General features: G+C 37.2%; 1 protein-coding gene across 1 annotated transcript in view; it reads right to left on the reverse strand.

Moving 5' to 3' along the window:
• The window catches only part of MYCBP2 (MYC binding protein 2), a 175,113-nt gene that overhangs the window by 141,275 nt on the left and 16,285 nt on the right, over positions 1 to 17,553 (reverse strand). The window contains exons 2-3 of the mRNA XM_066545089.1: positions 10,649 to 10,724; positions 2,281 to 2,496 (exon numbers count right to left, since the gene is read on the reverse strand). Of these exons, the coding sequence (XP_066401186.1) occupies positions 2,281 to 2,496; positions 10,649 to 10,724 (292 nt within the window). The remainder of the gene's footprint in view (positions 1 to 2,280; positions 2,497 to 10,648; positions 10,725 to 17,553) is intronic.

Here is a 17,553-nt window from a genome sequence, read left to right on the forward strand (position 1 = left end):
AAGGTAGCAAACAAGTATGTCAGACAAAGGCAAGTGTTTCCTGAGAAACCAAAAATATAAAGCTATCAAAACAAGTTACTAAACTATCTGAACAAAACCAAAAGACAAATTTAAATTTTTTGTTGTGCTAGTATTTGAAGAGCAGCAAAGTCTGTCTCTTAATGTTAAAAACAACTATTCTCAATCTTATTATAGAAATTGCATAGGACAACTTCTGATTCAAAAATACATTCTACTTTAAGGCTCTAACAAACCTGACTCCCTCAAGTTTAAGATCTGAAAGAAAAATACCTCCATAGAACACCCAGTCACCTTAAGCTACAAAATTGTAGAATGTTTTCAACTTACTCTCAATTAAACAAAAAACCACCAACACACCAAGGACTACACTCTGGAGAATCTCTAAGAGTACAAACCCTAGCCACACTTTTTTTCATCTTTCACCTCACTGTCAAACTCAAAATACATCATTATCTTTTTTAATAAACTAACAATTACTATCAGAAATTTGTCTTGCAAATATTGTGAACCTTAGAAACTATAATAACTGTCTTCTTTACAGTTAACAAACTAAGCCCTACACAATATTGTTCATTATCATGAGACAGACACCTGTATCCAGGATAGCAAAAGATTTACAAGTCAGTCCCTAGAAGTTTACTACATGTGAGACAGTTCCAAGCAGATGCTTTTTTTAAAAGTATGAATGCAAGTCCAATTGTTACCTCCAAGTGACCTAAACAACCCTGTATTACCTAGATAGTTATGAAAAATACTGAGGTTGTATCAGGCATCTAAACATATTTTTGAACCATAAATTTGATATTTTGTAGATACTTTACTAAAAATTAACAGTGTGAAAACATATTAATTTTCACCAATTTTATATTTGCTGTACTGAATGCAACAAAAATATCAAGAATTTTCTATTTTGAGACAAGTTTGTTACTTACAGTTTCCCTAGCATTTTTTCTAAGCCACCATCTTTGTAATTAGCTGTCCAACACAATACCAATGCTTTGGTTTCCACATGCAGGTCTTCTGTCCATATCACTGATAAATCTCATCCTTCTTGGAACCTCTTTTAATTTCAACATCTTTTTAAAACATCATTCCATGCTCCATAAATGCTAGTAGCTACATTGCCTTTTACTTAAAATTAAGCACCCACAAGCACTTGCTGATTCATTTAATACAATCCATGAGTACTCAAATGCAGTTCATAAACAATGCTGACTTTATTTCTAGCGACCACATATTGCAATCATCAATCATGAAATTTCAGTTGGCTGACTTGGTTATGCTTCTCTGCAATTCACCGCTACTATTTTCTGGAGTGCCAACTTTACCCCTCATATAACAACACCTAAATGCAATCATCTATAAAATCCTAATTTTCTAAGCCACTCAAATATTCTACATAACCACAGCTGCAACCACCTTTTTTAATTCAGCATTTGTATTGGTTTTCGGCCAAATATATACAAGGGAAGTTAATTTGAATATGCTTTTTAGATTCAGAAGAACAAAACAAAGCATGTTCCATAGCATTAATAAGGTAGCAATGAACACAACTAAATGTATAGCTTTGTAATACATAGTAAAAAACAAGTGAACCAACAAATTGAAAAAAAAAAAAAGAAAAAAAAAATCAGTAAGTCCTTTATTTCTGACTTTCCACCATTAATCCTACTGTAAGCATAGAAGCAGTCAATAGTTAAAAACCCACTCTAACTGTTCAACTATAGCATCAAAATCTTAACATGCAGTAGAATCTGGAGCTGTCAGTACCACGAAGGTCACTAAAGCCAAAAAAGGGAAAGAATAATGGACAGTTGCTGCACTTACATGGATACCCAGCAAAACATCTTAGGAACCATTCCACCAAATTATTTCCATTATTAGAAAGACTTATTCTTTTTGGGGGGTAAAGCAAAAAAAAGCACCCTTTACAATTATGAGCTGGTAGCCCCTCAGAGATACTAGAGCTGCCTTATTTGCATCATTTCTGTGTAGATTTTTGAGGCAGGAGGTGTTCAAGTACCAACACTTTAAAAGGAGTGCAACTTGAGTGTTTAGCTGACATTCAATTGACTGTAATTTGGGCAGGTACATAGATCACCCTAATTCATTAAATGATTCTGAACTAGATGCACTACAAATAAAATTACAGCAGTGTTCTAAGCAGCTGGCTTATACTGTTGCTCTTTAATCCCCAAAAAGAACACACCAACCTTAGATGACGTACATGGCACACTTTAAGTGGTATCAGTTACTTGCCTTTGGAAGTTTAATAGGTGGCTCTTTGGGCTCCTCTTCTTCATCACTGTCTGAATCCCCACTCTGGACACTGTTCTTTGAGGCCAAAGACACAGACGCTTCCTTTTTCTGCCACTCCAACACACAATGGCGGACATTGCAGTAAACATTAAAAGCTGAAGGATTGCTATGTAATCTGATATCTGGTATGGTTATTGTACTCTCTAGGCTTTCAGTCTGAAAAACAAGATCAGTTTTAGTTCATTAGTTTAGTAAAGTTTCAAGCTTTGCTAAATATAAATAATCTCAACAGTCTCAATTTTGACAGACCAATTTATTTCTAAACTAGAGACAACTTTCCTGTTGAAGTACCTAAAGGTCTATTGCAAGCAGGGAAGAAAGGAAGAAGAGGAAGGCATTTCAACAGATTCCATCTAGCTTTAGCCTCTACCTCTCATAACTTGATGAGGACACCGGGACTAAAAATGACAGGAGCTCAGGCTACAGAATGATCCAAACCTGTGCCACAGTGGTAAGAATAGCAGAATCAAGCTCTATCTCCTCAATAGCAGACTGTTTTGGAGGTTTTAATTATAATTGAATTTTTAAATACATGCCTTGTTATTCTAGTTGTTAGTTTTAACCTGCTGTTAAATACTAAAAATTTAAGATGTTTGTTAAACATATACTAGAAATTTAAAAACCCACTTGTTTTCTCATTAGATGAAAACTGATGACAAGTTTAAAAACTCCTGTCAGGATGCTGCAGATAATAGTTTTGAGAATAATAATCTAATGGACTAATTACTAAATAAAGAAATCAAGGCCTATAACTTAACAAGACACTATTCTGTTTTCAGAAGCCCTAAGCCACAAAGTATGAGCTGGGAAATTGTTCTGAGAAACTACCACTACCATAGCCCACCTTGGTACCTACCACTGGTGCATTACTGTCAGCCTTGGCCAAGACACAAAGGAGCCTTCATGAGGCTGCCACTGGACTTGGAAAAATAATACGAGAAAATGTTTAAAAAAAAACATTTTTAAAAATCTGCCCTGTACTTTCCCAGTCTGAAACAGTAAGATGGGAGAGGAGATATGAGGACTGAGAGGACTGACTTGAAAAAACAAAACTCCACAACAATTAACTCCCAGGCAGGGTTGTGTACTAGCAAAGACCAGGCTGCTATCAGCAAAGGCTTTGAAAACTGGATTTCAGGCATATGGGAGGAAGCAATTCTCTGTAAGTGCTTGCTGTAGACAGAGGGCACATAGATCATATAAGGAGAGAAGGCCCAGGTTAAGAGTGCAGGACAAATTTGCTTGACCATGCAAGGCAAAATGCGGGGGATTATTAGGCCAGACAGACTCAGGGTCATGACTAACTTCACAAGGTCATTTCTGGTTTCATTCTTGTTTTCTTGAGAGACAGGGAGAGGAAGGGCACAGTGAGAGTGGAGGCTTTTTGTCTTTTTTTTTTGTTTTGTTTTATTTATAGGGTATTAATACTGTGCATTGCCACATTCATCTGACATGAAATTACACAGTGAAATTATACTACAGTGATTTGAAACAGATCACTGAGAGCAGTGATGGGAAGGAGAACATTAAACTAGCAGAGGAGAGGTAAAAGGAATTTGAGAACCAGTGAAGTGGGTAATATTTTAATGGGGTGATTTTTTTTTCTACAATATAGCTGCCACAATTTTCTACATCAAAACCACTTTTATCTGCACATACATTTTTATTAATACCAGAAACAACACAAGACTCTAAGACCTTTTAACACTGTATGTTAAAAAACATAACAAAAAATTCAAAATTACTTGAAAATATTTAATCATTCACATATTCCCTATTTTTGACTATAATATTATTCTGACTGTACTAGTATGTATTTGCCTATCCTTCCTTTCCATTATTACTAAAGTTACTGCAAGCCAGAACATTAAGAAGTAATGCTTTACTATGCAACCTATTTTATCAAACACATTGTGTGGTAATTTTTCTCACCTGCATCAGTCGTAGCAGTAAGCACAAAAATATAAATATAATGAAGTAGGAAAAAGAAAAAGCTGGAAAAAGTTCTCTACATGTATACTCATGTTTGGCAGGTTTTTTCTTTAACTCAACAGAACTTCTACCATAAGGATTGAAAGACAGCAAAGTTTAGTCCTTGTTCAATATTAATATCTTTGAAATAGTAAAGCTCTTGTTAGAAATCCCACAATATTAAATCAGTGCAAGAACCCAAGGCACAATCTCATATGTTATTCCAGTATCAAACAATCGAAATAAATTTGGATTGACCCCACTGATAATGAGCTCCTACATGCTTTGATGTTTGACACCATAAAACTGAATGGTTTTAAGATGTAACTCTTCTGTTCATCAAGTACTCATACACATTACCTCAAAAATTTTTGCAGCTCCAGTTAAGGCAAATGCACAGTACAAGCTTTCAGCTTTAAAGCTAGCTCAGTTGAATGGCACAGGTTAAATTCCTCAGTAAACTTAGTTTACTAAAGTTTTTTACAGAAAGAGAAAGCTATTTCAGAGGCTCCAGATATTTATCTGAAAGTTCACTTATCTAGTTAATATCACACATTGTAATTGTAACTTCTGTGAAGAGTTTCCATTCCAATTCTTTCTTGTCAGCTCAGCTAAATCTTTGATCCTGAAGAGCCTAAGTTCTGTAGCTCATACAGTCTCATTTGAAACAGACTGGCCAAACTGTTAAACCAGCACAGATAATTTTAGACATTACAGTGCTAGATAAAAATCAATGTATGTTTTCTTGCCTATTAATAACAAGCTGACTAATTTTCAGAAATAAACTCCTTATTCCAAATACTTTACAACTGTTAACCAGTAAGCACTTTAACTATTCTCTGTGTTCAGTGTTTTGCTTTTATACAGCAGTGTATGAACAATACAATACTTGCATACACTAACTGCCTACAGAGACTTCAGGACAGCACAACATCCTCCAGAAACTTCATCATAAGATAAAAAACACTGATGTGACTTGTGATGGATTTGCTCAAGTCTAAGTGGTTTAACTATAATACTTATAGTTGCTAGGTCTTCAAAACAAACACCTATTGAAAAGTGGATGCATATAATAAGCAGGTTCTACAAACATCACATTCTTAGATTTCCTCTACATAAGGCAAGAACTGAGCTGACAACAACAAAAAAGAAACCAGTAAAACTTTCTGCCCCCTCTAATGCAAATGATCATTCAGTGAGCAGCTTTTTTTGTTGTTTTTTTCTTTTCTTCAATAGTGGTAGAGGAAAGTATTCAAAACAGAAATCAGAAGTTTTTCCCGTATGAAACAAGTGTTCTTCCTTTCTAGGTAACAGATTCCTAACTTCACTAAGGTCAGATACATTGAACAAGTCAGAAAACTGGGATTTGAGTTCATCCCATCATCACCTGAAAGCTTACTTTTCTGCAGCTAATGAATACCTTCTACACAATCATAAAAACTTCCCCAATATTATGAGACTCATGATATCATCTGTACAATCTTGTTGCGGATTCAGATTTTGAGGTAGAATAGATCAGTAAGAAAGTATAACCAATACCTGTACCTACAGAACCTCACTTAGTACTTCTTTTATTAAACTAATAAAGTCTGTCTTAACTTACAATTCTCTTAATGATACTGCATTTCATGTTGGCACAAAATACATCTGTGTTGTCAAGAAAAACAGCAGAATATTAAACCAAAACGTTAATCAACTTCTAAGAACTCACTAAAGCAATTTATTGATTTTGCACAGAACCAGAATCATTAATAATGCAAACAGACTCCTCTTGAGCTATACGATAAATTATTTCAGAAAGAAACAACACCTTACAGCTTGTTTTCATGGTATTAAGAGTACTGAGAGTCACATGACACTTGGAATAAGGTGAAGAGCAGCAATCACTTTCTCTGCCTCTGAATGTCCAATTCTTAATGGCTGCTGGGACATTGCAATCCAAAGCGCTCATTACATTTGACTACAAATTCAGCTTCCAGAGTGCCTAAGCAGATGATGAGATGATAGCTTCTGTACTAGCTTTCCTCCCAAAGCATCTGGTTTCTTGCAAACTGAAATTGCTACCACTGTCAAAAAGAAGAGAGCTTACAGACTGGAAAATAGAATTATGCTGTTTGATTCAGTAGTTTTCATCTGAGCTGTAATGTCACAGACATATTTTCTGAAAAATCCTTTGCTAGGATTTTTTCTCCTGAGAAGCTGAGAGGCCTCAGAAATGAAATGTAAACAATAATCATCTGCTGCTGTGGAAGGCAACAGGTGCATCTTTGATTGGCCTAATGTGGATTGTTTCTACTTGATGACCAATCACAGTCCAGCTGTCTTGGACTCTCTGGTCAGTCACAAGATTTTATTATCATTCCTTTCTATTCCTTGCTAGCCTTCTGATGAAATCCTTTCTGCTATTCTTTTAGTATAGTTTTAATATATAATTTTCTTTTATTATAATATATATCATAAAATTATAAAACAGCCTTCTGAACATGGAGTCAAGATTCTCATCTCTTCCCTTGTCCTGGGACCCCTGTGAACACCACCACACTGTAACACAGTGGGATGTTCTGAATCTTCATCTTTGCTGTTTGACTTGGTGCCACCAAAAATTAAACGTGCACCTTATCAAATGAAGATACATGGTGAAACATACATTGTAAAACTTAAATATCCATCATTGGTGAAGACAGTTTTAATACGTGAAGTTTTTATTTCTTGTGTGTTACTTTTTATTTTCTGAAAGGTAAGAAAGACTCATGAGGGAGAGATCAAAGTGCAGATGCTCACACTCTAATGCCTGGCTTGTCCTTGTAAACATATACTCCCTGCTAACTGGAAGAATGAATTATGTAGGAGAGGGTAAACAGCACAGGTTTGGTTCAAAAGATAAGAGCAACCTACTCCTAATTGCTCTTCTCAGTTAGCATTTTGTAATGTTCCAGTACACTCAAGGATAGCAGTGCAAAAAACCAAAACCCTCTGGTCTCCTTTGCACACCTCACACATAAAGAAACTGTTTTCCCTAAAGATGAAACCCATACATAGCTTATTTTCTGACCTATTTGTTTTCTTTCTCTTGAATCAGATGGCTGTGGTAATGTTTTATTCTTAAATATGATGGAAATAGACTATAATCTAAGAGAGGAAAGTTAATCTGCTGTTAAAGATGGGTCAGGTTATAATAACCATCTGATCTAATCCATGTGTAACACTGGGAAGCTCACCCAATTCTTTTTCAGACAGTCAAAAGATCTCTTAGAAAGGGATGCCCTCTTGAGGTTGAAAGACCAAATACAAAAGCCACTGAAAACAATGCCAAATTATTTGAGAACCTACGTGTGTTTTTAATGAGACAATATTCATCCCTGTCAATGTGTTTTATACATCTATTCATTAGCTTACAATGAATTTGTCTGTTACATGAACCTCCCCCTTAAAGTTTTATTACTCCCATTTATAGAAAGCTAAAAAAGTCACAGCTTAAAACTTCTGCATAAACTAAACAGGTAGACACCAATCATTTCCAGTACAAGCTGTGTTTGGTGGACTCCAACTTTTCAGTATTCTTCAAATAACATGAAAAGAGAATATGAGGAACTGGGGGTGTCTGTGTAAGTCTCTCTCAATCCAAGGGTCCTAAGCAGCACTTGCATGAATTAACAGCAAAGGGGGAAAATATCCAGGGTATCTGAAGGGGGAAGGGGAGGTTAACAGGAATATTCATAGAGTTGGGAAAAGTTACATGGCCTTACAATTTTATGGCAATATTCTTTGCCAAAAGAAAAAAAAAAGTGGGCAGGGGGCAGGTATGGACTGGAATCCAAGGTGCTACACCCATGTCTAACAATCAGATACTTGTTTTCTATTTAAAAGTCACTTATGTCAGCAGTGAATTTCTAAAGCCAAAATAGACTGCACCACACAGAAAACTTTTGTACCTCCATTTAAAAAATAGATACTAAACCACAAACCAAAAAATAAGGGATAGTTCAAAGACCAGTGATCACAGCATGACCCACCTTAGAAACAGAATAAGGCTCAAACTACTGAGCTATTTAAACACCAATTAGAGTTTTGTACCTAAAATGTTTTAACATTTAATGCTTAAATGGTGGAAATAATTTTCTTTCAGTTGCTCAACAATTGCTTCTCTTTTAAATTTCTCTCCTCTTCCATTACTCAATCATTTTTACTAAGCAGGGGATATAAATAACAAAATTTTAGGTTACTTCATCTTACTCTTCATTTAAGGCCCTCTCTGCCTCTACTAAATAAGTAAGAGAAACCTTCCATCTCTGTTCAGACTAAAAGACCCTGTTTCTTCAAAAAATAAACCAATGCACACAAACTCTACTGCTCAGAAGTCCAGTAGTGAAAGACTTTTCAACTGCTCTATTTTAAAGATTCCAAATGGAAGCTCACATTTTCCTGACAGACACATCCATTTTCAGACATTCCAGTGCAAAAATAATCACTGTGCTGATTCTGCCATGGTAAGCATTGGGATGCATTGAAAAGTACATAAAAAAACAACACAAAAAAAACCCCCTCCAATGAAAAAAACAACTACAAAAAAATAAACAAAATCACCCAACTCTGTCAGTTTCATAACCTCAAGATATGAAACTGGTTTTATCCTTCCCTTCTCTGCTACATGTCTCAGGAAATACACAATTTTTTGCTAACATGCTGAAATAAGCTGGAGTGCTTTTCTATACCCAAGTCACTCAGAATGAAGACCAATGTTCTAATGGTCAATCCTGGTCAGTTTCAGACAATATTTAGATAATGGCATCAGTAAAAGACACACAAAAACCCATTATGACTTTCAAAGATGTAAATCTCAATGCTTTAAGTAGAGACTGACTTAAACCCAAGAAAAATCTTGAGAACAAGCCTCCATAGGGATGAGGTGAGGAGATTATCAGTTAGTGCCATATCCATAACTACTCACAAGAACTAGCCTTGGTCACATTGTCTTGGCCAAGGATCTTGCCACTCCATCTACTCAACACAACTAAATTTAAGAACTACATTTGACTGCTAAGCTTGTCCACAGCCATTGTGTATTTAGCTTTCTACTTGGCAGTAAAACTAGGGTCCCAAGAACCAGATAGACAAGGGTCCCTTTATAGTGTAACAATGACCAAAGCCAAAGAGTTATCTTATTTTAAAAGCACAAGTTTCTATCACCAGACAGAACACACAAACTAACTATATTTCTTCGAATCTCTAACTTGGTTGTCTTTGTTGACAGTGGGATGATAAAGTCATGGAGAGGACAGAGCTAAAACTTCTTATAGCAACTGAAGAAAGGACTGAGAAATTCAGTTTGGACCACAAATATTTTACTGTACAGTGCTGAGAACAGAAATGAAGATAAGCTCTTTCTATACCATAGTCAGAAGCTGCACTACTTGAGATAAGCAGAATAATCTGGTAAGTCTCCAAAAACTCAATACCAAATGAATAGATAGAGGGTTTGCTTCACCCTCCCAAAGCCATTTGTCTTGAGATACAGTAACTACATGAGGTTTGGCAAATGGGGATAAGATGGCCAAGTGGTTCTAAAGTGCATTTGTATTATAAGGGCATTCAGCCGACTAGAAAGTGTTTTCACTAGATACTTCAGTGGTTCTGTCCTTCAGAACCATTCCAAAACTGAGTTTTCTCTTTACTGACTACAAGCCTTTACACCCTCATGAAAATCCTTCCAAGACTGTAGCTTAAATAGAGAAATAACAGCTCTCTAATAGAGAAAGAATGCAGCACAGCAGTATTTTAAAATAGCACTGCTTCTGCATAAATTTATTCTCTCTAAAGAATAAAGATGTAAACATTTTTATTAAGTTCACTGTATGGTTCCCATGCATTTAAAGTGATTGGAGGCAGGGGTTACATGGAGAGAAAACAGGAATAGAATCACCTAGGTATCATTTATTACCTTTTCCATTATGGAGGAATTTTCAGAGCTAACTTTGGAGTCCTAAGAATGCTCCCTTTATCCTTTAGCCAATATGGCAAACTCTTTGCAGCGCTAGTCTCTGTTTGCTAGATGCAGATCTCAAAATTTACCTCTAAGACCAACATGTTTAGATACACATGGAGAACTAAAAACACTGTTCACATTACTTTGTGTTGAACATTAGCACCAAAAGCAGTTGAATGAGATTAACATTGGTATCACAGTCACGTAAGATACAGTAAACAGACAATACTGGTCTGCTGTTAACTCCTCTAAACAAACACATTGTTAGTCACACTTAGGTGCTCTTGCATTTCTCTCAACTGAAGTTACTGTCATTTTTGAGTCAGGACTTTGTCAAGTTAGTTACAGGCTTACCTTGTTACGTGTTTTTACTTTCAATTTAGTCTTCTGTTTTCTTTTCAACTTTTTCTTGCTAAAAAGTTTCTTACTTCTGAAAAAGAAAAAAAAGCAATGAGAACAAAATAAATAAACTCCCTTCTGTACCTCATGGTAATAAGCACAGAGGGGAAAAACGTCAGAAGCGCTCTATATTTTTTTTCTCATAGACAAAGGGAATAATCGCAGGTAGAATTTCAAAGTATAAATCAGAATACAAAGCACTTAAAATTGTGCTTTCCTAATGTTCCACTGAATTATGGGCCTTTACTCCCATCAATTTAAGCAGAATATCTGCTAGGAGAGAAACAAGTCCCTGAGCTTTCTATTGGCTTGCCCTATTGTTTCTATTACAAGTTCTTTAGTGCCACAGCAACGCTAGAAGCCAGAATTATTGACAATTCTCAGTAAAACAACCTGCTAGTACAGAACATTGCTTTGTAAAGTCTTTATCACACAAAGATTCAAGCCTTCCAAGACAAAAAGTAAGCTTTAAAAATGTATCATTTAGCAGAAGATTCAGCTGATGGAAGAAACTGCAGTTTCTTTACCTTTTGTTTGGACTTTTTCCACCCTCACTTTATAGACTTAACGTTCATCCCTTTACATTACAGATCTAGCTAAGACACTTCTCTAAGCTCATTAAATCCTCTCCTGCCCACACCTCATTCCTACCACACTCTTCTTCTCCTCCATTTTATTACCCAGGAAAAATAAAAAACACATCATACAAGAAAGACACCATACGCGCACACACCTGTTCCATCACCAGCGCTGAGATTATTCTGAAATGCATGTTTTTTAACCTATTTTTCCAGATTATAAATTCTACAAAAATAAGAAAAAAGTCATATGGTACCTGTGCAGCATACAGCTCACCTTACACAAGACTTCAAGTAAAAGCTACTAACATTCCTCTGTACAACAAACTTTACTCCAATAGCTTACAGTTCATATTAGTTGAAAAATAAAAAAACTATCACATCTGAAAATTCCAGGCAGTGAGAAGTTGCATTTTCAGTAAAAGACTGAGAATCGGAAGAATCTTAATACTTTATTCAAACAACTTTGTTCTAAATAAAAATGCTGAGGTTCTAAAAGCATAGTGGTTACTGTTCTGTACAGCATTCAGACTGCAAGAATATAGAAGCCTCATGGTCCAGCAGTTAAAAGCTGGAAAAACTGAAGCCTGACCAACAGCCAGCAGTTAGAATACAAGCTCAAACAAAGAATTCCTGCAGAGGATGCCACGAAAGCTGCCTCCTAGAAATTTCACCACTTTTCCCCTCTTGACCCATATTAAGAGGAAGGTATGTTCCTCAAGACACTTCCTGCAGAAACAAACCAGCTCACCACATTGCTTATAAGGAACAAACACCATTATCCTGGAGTTAAAAGAACTGATTCAGTGAGCAGTAATTCCCTCACCATCCCCAAAAAGTTAAAGCTTTCGAAGAGAATGGAAATGACTGCTCAAGGTTCCCCCAACAGTAAAGTTTCAATAGGTAACAGTATACAAGCTATTTAAGAAGCAAGGAAAAAAACAACTTCATATAACTTTTACTATTCAAATTTCAGCAACCGAACTCCATAGCCTCACTATTTAGTTTTTCTTTAATTAGACATGTTTCCTTATTATCATTTAATGCAGTTAATTCTTATTCTGCTGTCAAACATGAAGAACAGTGCAGCCCTTCCCAGTCTGTAGCCACTCAATCTTCTGCTCTGGACATAATGACCTTTTATGAAACTTGCACCCTAACTTTCAGTTTAGAAGTCCTGATGAAATTATCTTCGGGGCTCTCTCAGTCCATACCACACATGAACCATGTTGACCAAAGCCGAAAACAATACTTGCTGTTTGCTGTTAGGAAGAGGAAGAAGAAATGTCTCATATGGCTCCAAGGTCACATTTAAACTGCATTCCAGGTATTATTTGGCAGCTCCACAGCAGTATGGCACAGCAGACCTATTTAACCCAGGCTAGCATGAAAACATTTCCCTGCAAAGCTCAAAATTGAGCTTCCAATACTCTTTTTCTATCTGTGCTAATAATTATGCCTTTTAAACACAATATGATTTGGACTTAACACAGACAACTTGAAAAGCATAGCTTTTTTTCTTTTTGTTTTAAAAGATACTATTCAAGTTGCCAAGACATTTCAAATTGAATCCTTCCTGCCAAAATCCCTGAAAACTCTCCAAATTTGTTACAGTCTGCAAACATTAAAAACACTTTTTCATCTTGTAAATATTTCACTGGACCAATCCCTGTAATTTTTGCAAGTATTTCTTAATGTTTACACAGACATCTGAAAAACCCCCAAATTAAGCCTTTTCCCTCCCCCCAAGACTGGGCTCATTTCCATAGTAACAAAACCTCTGCCATTTGGCAGATGACCTTCATTTGTCATGACACCTACACAAAGTTTTTTCCAATTAGCAAACAGGAAAGATCAGCAATGGGTTTACTGATGGTGCTAAGATCTCCCTCATTCATACAACAACCATTAAAGATGCTGCAAACAGCAGCACAGTCTGACTGTTCCACTGTGGCAGTCTTTATCTTCAGCAAGTTTTGGGCTTGAATAATTTTACATGGAAACAGTTTGGGATAGAAATGCCACAGTAAGAACCCACAATTATGTCCCTGTATTTTCTAAAAATGAAACCTCAAGGAAGTGGGAAGTATACTTTCTTCCATTTCCAAACAAACCTCCAAAACAAGTAAACAATTAATTAATAAAAAAATACCTCATCACACTAATTTTATAAATAGTTCTGAGCACCCTACAATAACTATGCATAACACTAATGTATTCACAATGTATCTGCATGTAACAAAGATACATATGATCGTTCACCATTCTACTGTTATATACCAAAACACTGAGATATTTTAATATTCAGAAAAACATGGGCAAATATATTCATGAAAAACAATCCTAAGCAGATTATGAGTAATTTCCTGTTGGAAACCACATGTGTTAATTATAACCACAACTCCTCTACTACCTGAAGATTAACAAGATCTGATATGGCTCAGCTGGATTTTTTAGCTAAATTATTAATTATATTGCTGGTTAACAATTGTAAGCTGCTGCTAGCTGTCATTTGTAAAGGTCTTGGTACTCTGTGCTGACAATCTGCTTCCACTGGCAAAAGGTCCTTAGCCTTCAACTTCTAACTCAGTTGTTGATACCATTTAGCTCACAGAAAACAAACACTCATTTTCAGCAAATCTCAGGCAGGCTTTCTGCAAACTGCTTCAAAACTTTGTAACACTGGAGACCAAAATTTGAACTGGACCACAAGCAAGTGCAAGTCAAATGAGCACGGAACGTAAAGACACCTTGACAAAAAATTACTTGTAGCAAATGGACACAAAGAAAGAGATAACGGTGCTATTACAGCCTTTACAGAAAAATCTGTTGAGAATAAAATAAATACCAAAAATCTTCAACCTTGGAATATGAAATAATTGCCTCAAATCAAAGGCAGAAATAAAAAAGGAGGGGAAAGGGGAAGGTGGGTAATAACCAGTTGCTTGAAAATTTAAAATAGGTGAAACAGCTGTTTAAATGACATGATTGCAATTCTAATCAGGCTTGTAGCACCTGTAGCAGGAGGAGTAAAGGCATGCTTTAGTTTATTTGTTCTAGACAAGAAGTAGCAACAGCTAGTACTTGGACTATCTGATGCATTATTAGGAGAACATTGTTCAGTGTCTCAACACCATTGCTCTTACTCTTTAAAAGAGATGAAGAAATGCAAACAGAGCATCTTCCCTCAAGGTGCAACAGTCTTGAACTGTAATTGATAAGCTTAAATTTGAGAGGGAAGCTTTACATGTAGAGCATGTGTTCCTCCCCTCAATGCTGGTACTGAATCACTCAACATGGACTAACATTATGTTAGTGTTACACCTGCATAAGATCTTCTAGACTATATGTTATACGAAGTGCGTGTATAATAAGTGGAAAAAATATTATTCTGTCTCTGCTGCTGAGGCAGAAAAGGAACAACAAAAGCTTTATTTAAGTGCTGTCTGACCTAAAACCTTTGCTTCTGAAACATGGTACCAAAGACTACTGTAGCTAGTACAGTATTAGACACAGTTCTGCTGTTGAATCTTTGAGTACATTTTTGAAAAATTTGTGAATTTAGTAAACCACATGCTAACACATGCTCAATTTTTTAAGACTTCCAAGTGACTTTAACTCAGTGCATTTGTCTAAACTCGCTTGCTCTGGTTCAAGGGCTACCCATCTTTGGGAAGAAGTATACTGTTGACAGGACAAGTCTAGCCAAGAGTTGCTGCGTTCAGACAAATGAGAAATACATTCTGTTACTCTGTTTCCATGAGTGCTAACTCAACACTCATCTTTAGCTTAAAGATTCAAGGGCTTGTGGAAATTTGCTTACCAGGCAGCAGCCACTCAGTAAACATTGAAAATGAAACAGTCAGGTTTGTGGTATCAAACAAGTCTTTTGTTTCCTCCATTAGGTGAACTACTGCTGCGGGTGATCAACTTGGTTAGACAAGATGCAAGAAGCATTTGCTTCTGAACAGCCCAAAGTGAAATCCCAAGCTCAGATTGTCAAGAAGACCACAACAGCAAGCTATTATCACTCATCATGTAGTGATGAGTGATACACTTGTGTAGTCATCATCAAGTTTGAGGGTGTTTCATCACAGCATCAATTTACTGGATGCAGTGGCAGTGCAGGTGAAGTTCAGGAACCTGAAAGAAGGGAGCAAGACAAAGGCAGCATCACAACTCTAGACTTCCTAAGAACAGACCTCACCAGTCAAGAACAGACTGTTGTTCATCAGTCATCTTTGAAGAATCCACAGGATACAGTTCTCTGGAGAGAAAAGAGTGCAGAAGAGCTCTCCAATGCAGGCTCAAGTTCTACACACAACTTGCAACACTCTATCTGGAATACCACCACAAACTCTGGGTGCTCCAGAACAAGAAACACTTGTTTACCAGAGGGAGTCTGAGAAAGACTTAAAGAACTGGAGGTTCTGTTGTATGAGGAGTAACCAAGCAAGCAGAGATTGTTTAGCTGTGAAAAGAGAAAACCTGGGAGGGTGGGAGAGGAATAGCCTCCATGTGAATACATCCACCTCCATCTGATGGGAGAGAGCAAAGATGATGGAAACATATTCTTCTAGGCAATATCCACTGACAGGCCAAGAGACAATGGAGGGGAAAAAAAATTAATACAGGAAGTTCCAATTACACCCAAGAACTGTAAAAATGGTCAAAGAACTTGCCCTGAAGAGGCTACACATTCTCCCTCCTTGAAGATACTGAAAAAACAATTGGACAATGTTCAATTGTAGAGTTCAAAAGTAGAGCAACCTGCTCTGGTTGATCCTACTTTGAGTGCTCACAGTCTCCAGAAGCCCCTTCTAATTTCAACTATTCTGTGATCTTCACCATTTGCTTACGAAACAAAGTAAAATTTGACTGTAAAATAAACATGCTTCTGCATTGTGGAAAGACTGTATTTTTTCTCTTTCTGAGTTTTGCATTTCTCCTGGTGTCATGCCATGTTTCTGATTATGTTTCCAAGTAGAGACATACTGAGCTTTTCATCTGTTCACCATCTGGATCAGCAAACAGACATCAAAATCAGGCACAGGAGCAACTTCTATGGGAATTAGTCAGCATAATCAAACTTTCAATAGTACACAGAGCTAACAAGAGAATGAGGCATGAAAACTACCTTATCACACTTAAAATATATGCCTGCATTAAGACAATCCAGTCACTTTAATTGATCCACACTTCGTTGGAGACAACCAACACCCACAGGTCCACTAAGAAGGGCATGACAGAGAACATGCTTATATGCAACAATCAAGAGCTTCTCTGTGCAGATGAACCAACATGGGCACTGCACAGAATCTTTAACAAGACTTTTTTAAAAAAAGCTTGTGCACATGGCATGTCACCTGGGAAACTAAAACTAATTTGTCAAATGAAAGGTACTCTAGAATCAGTAAAAAGAGTGTCTGGAAAGACCCCCGAAAGGTCGGCATTTCCATTTCCTGGTCTATCATAGAAGACCAAGGGTCCTGGTCAATGACAGGCTGGTTGTGAGTCAGCAGTGCCCTGGCAGCCAGGAGGGCCAACCCTGTCCTGGGGTGCATCAGGCCCAGCATCACCAGCCAGGCAAGGGAAGGGGATTGTCCTACTCTGCTCTGCACTGGGGCAGCCTCATCTTGAGTGCTGGGGGCAGTTTTGGGCACCACAGTGTAAGAAAGACATTTCTTTACTGTTAGCATCCAAAGGAGGGCCAGGACCATGGTGAAGGGTCTGGAGAAGAAGCTACATGAGGAGCAGCTGAGGTCACTGTTCAGCCTGGAGGAGACTGAGGGGAGACCTCAGTGCAGCTACAAATTCCTCATGAGGGGAAGAGGAGGGGCAGGTACACATCACTCTGGTGACCAGGAGAGGACTTGAGGAAATGGCATGAAGCTGAGTCAGGGAAGTTTAGGCTGGATATCAGGAAGGATGGTTCATCCAAAAGAGTGGCTGAGCACTGGAACAGGCTCCCCAGGAAAGTGGTCACAGCACTAAGCCTGACAGTTCAAGGAGTGTTTGGACAATGCTCTCCAGCACATGGTGTGACTCTGGGGGATGGTCCTGTGCAGGGCCAGGAAGTGGACATGGATCCTTGAGGGTCCCTTCCGACACAGCATATTCTATGATTCTAGTTAAATTCCATTGCATTCCCAACATCTCTTTTCCCTAGAGAGATATTAAACACTGCCAATGATCACACTCCCACCATGTCCCATGAAATCCTACTAAGAGAACTCTTTCTGAGGTATTTTTAAATTGTCTTTATGGCAATTAAATACTATT

This window comes from Molothrus aeneus, chromosome 2, assembly GCF_037042795.1.
Source record: "Molothrus aeneus isolate 106 chromosome 2, BPBGC_Maene_1.0, whole genome shotgun sequence".
Classification (NCBI taxonomy): domain Eukaryota; kingdom Metazoa; phylum Chordata; class Aves; order Passeriformes; family Icteridae; genus Molothrus; species Molothrus aeneus.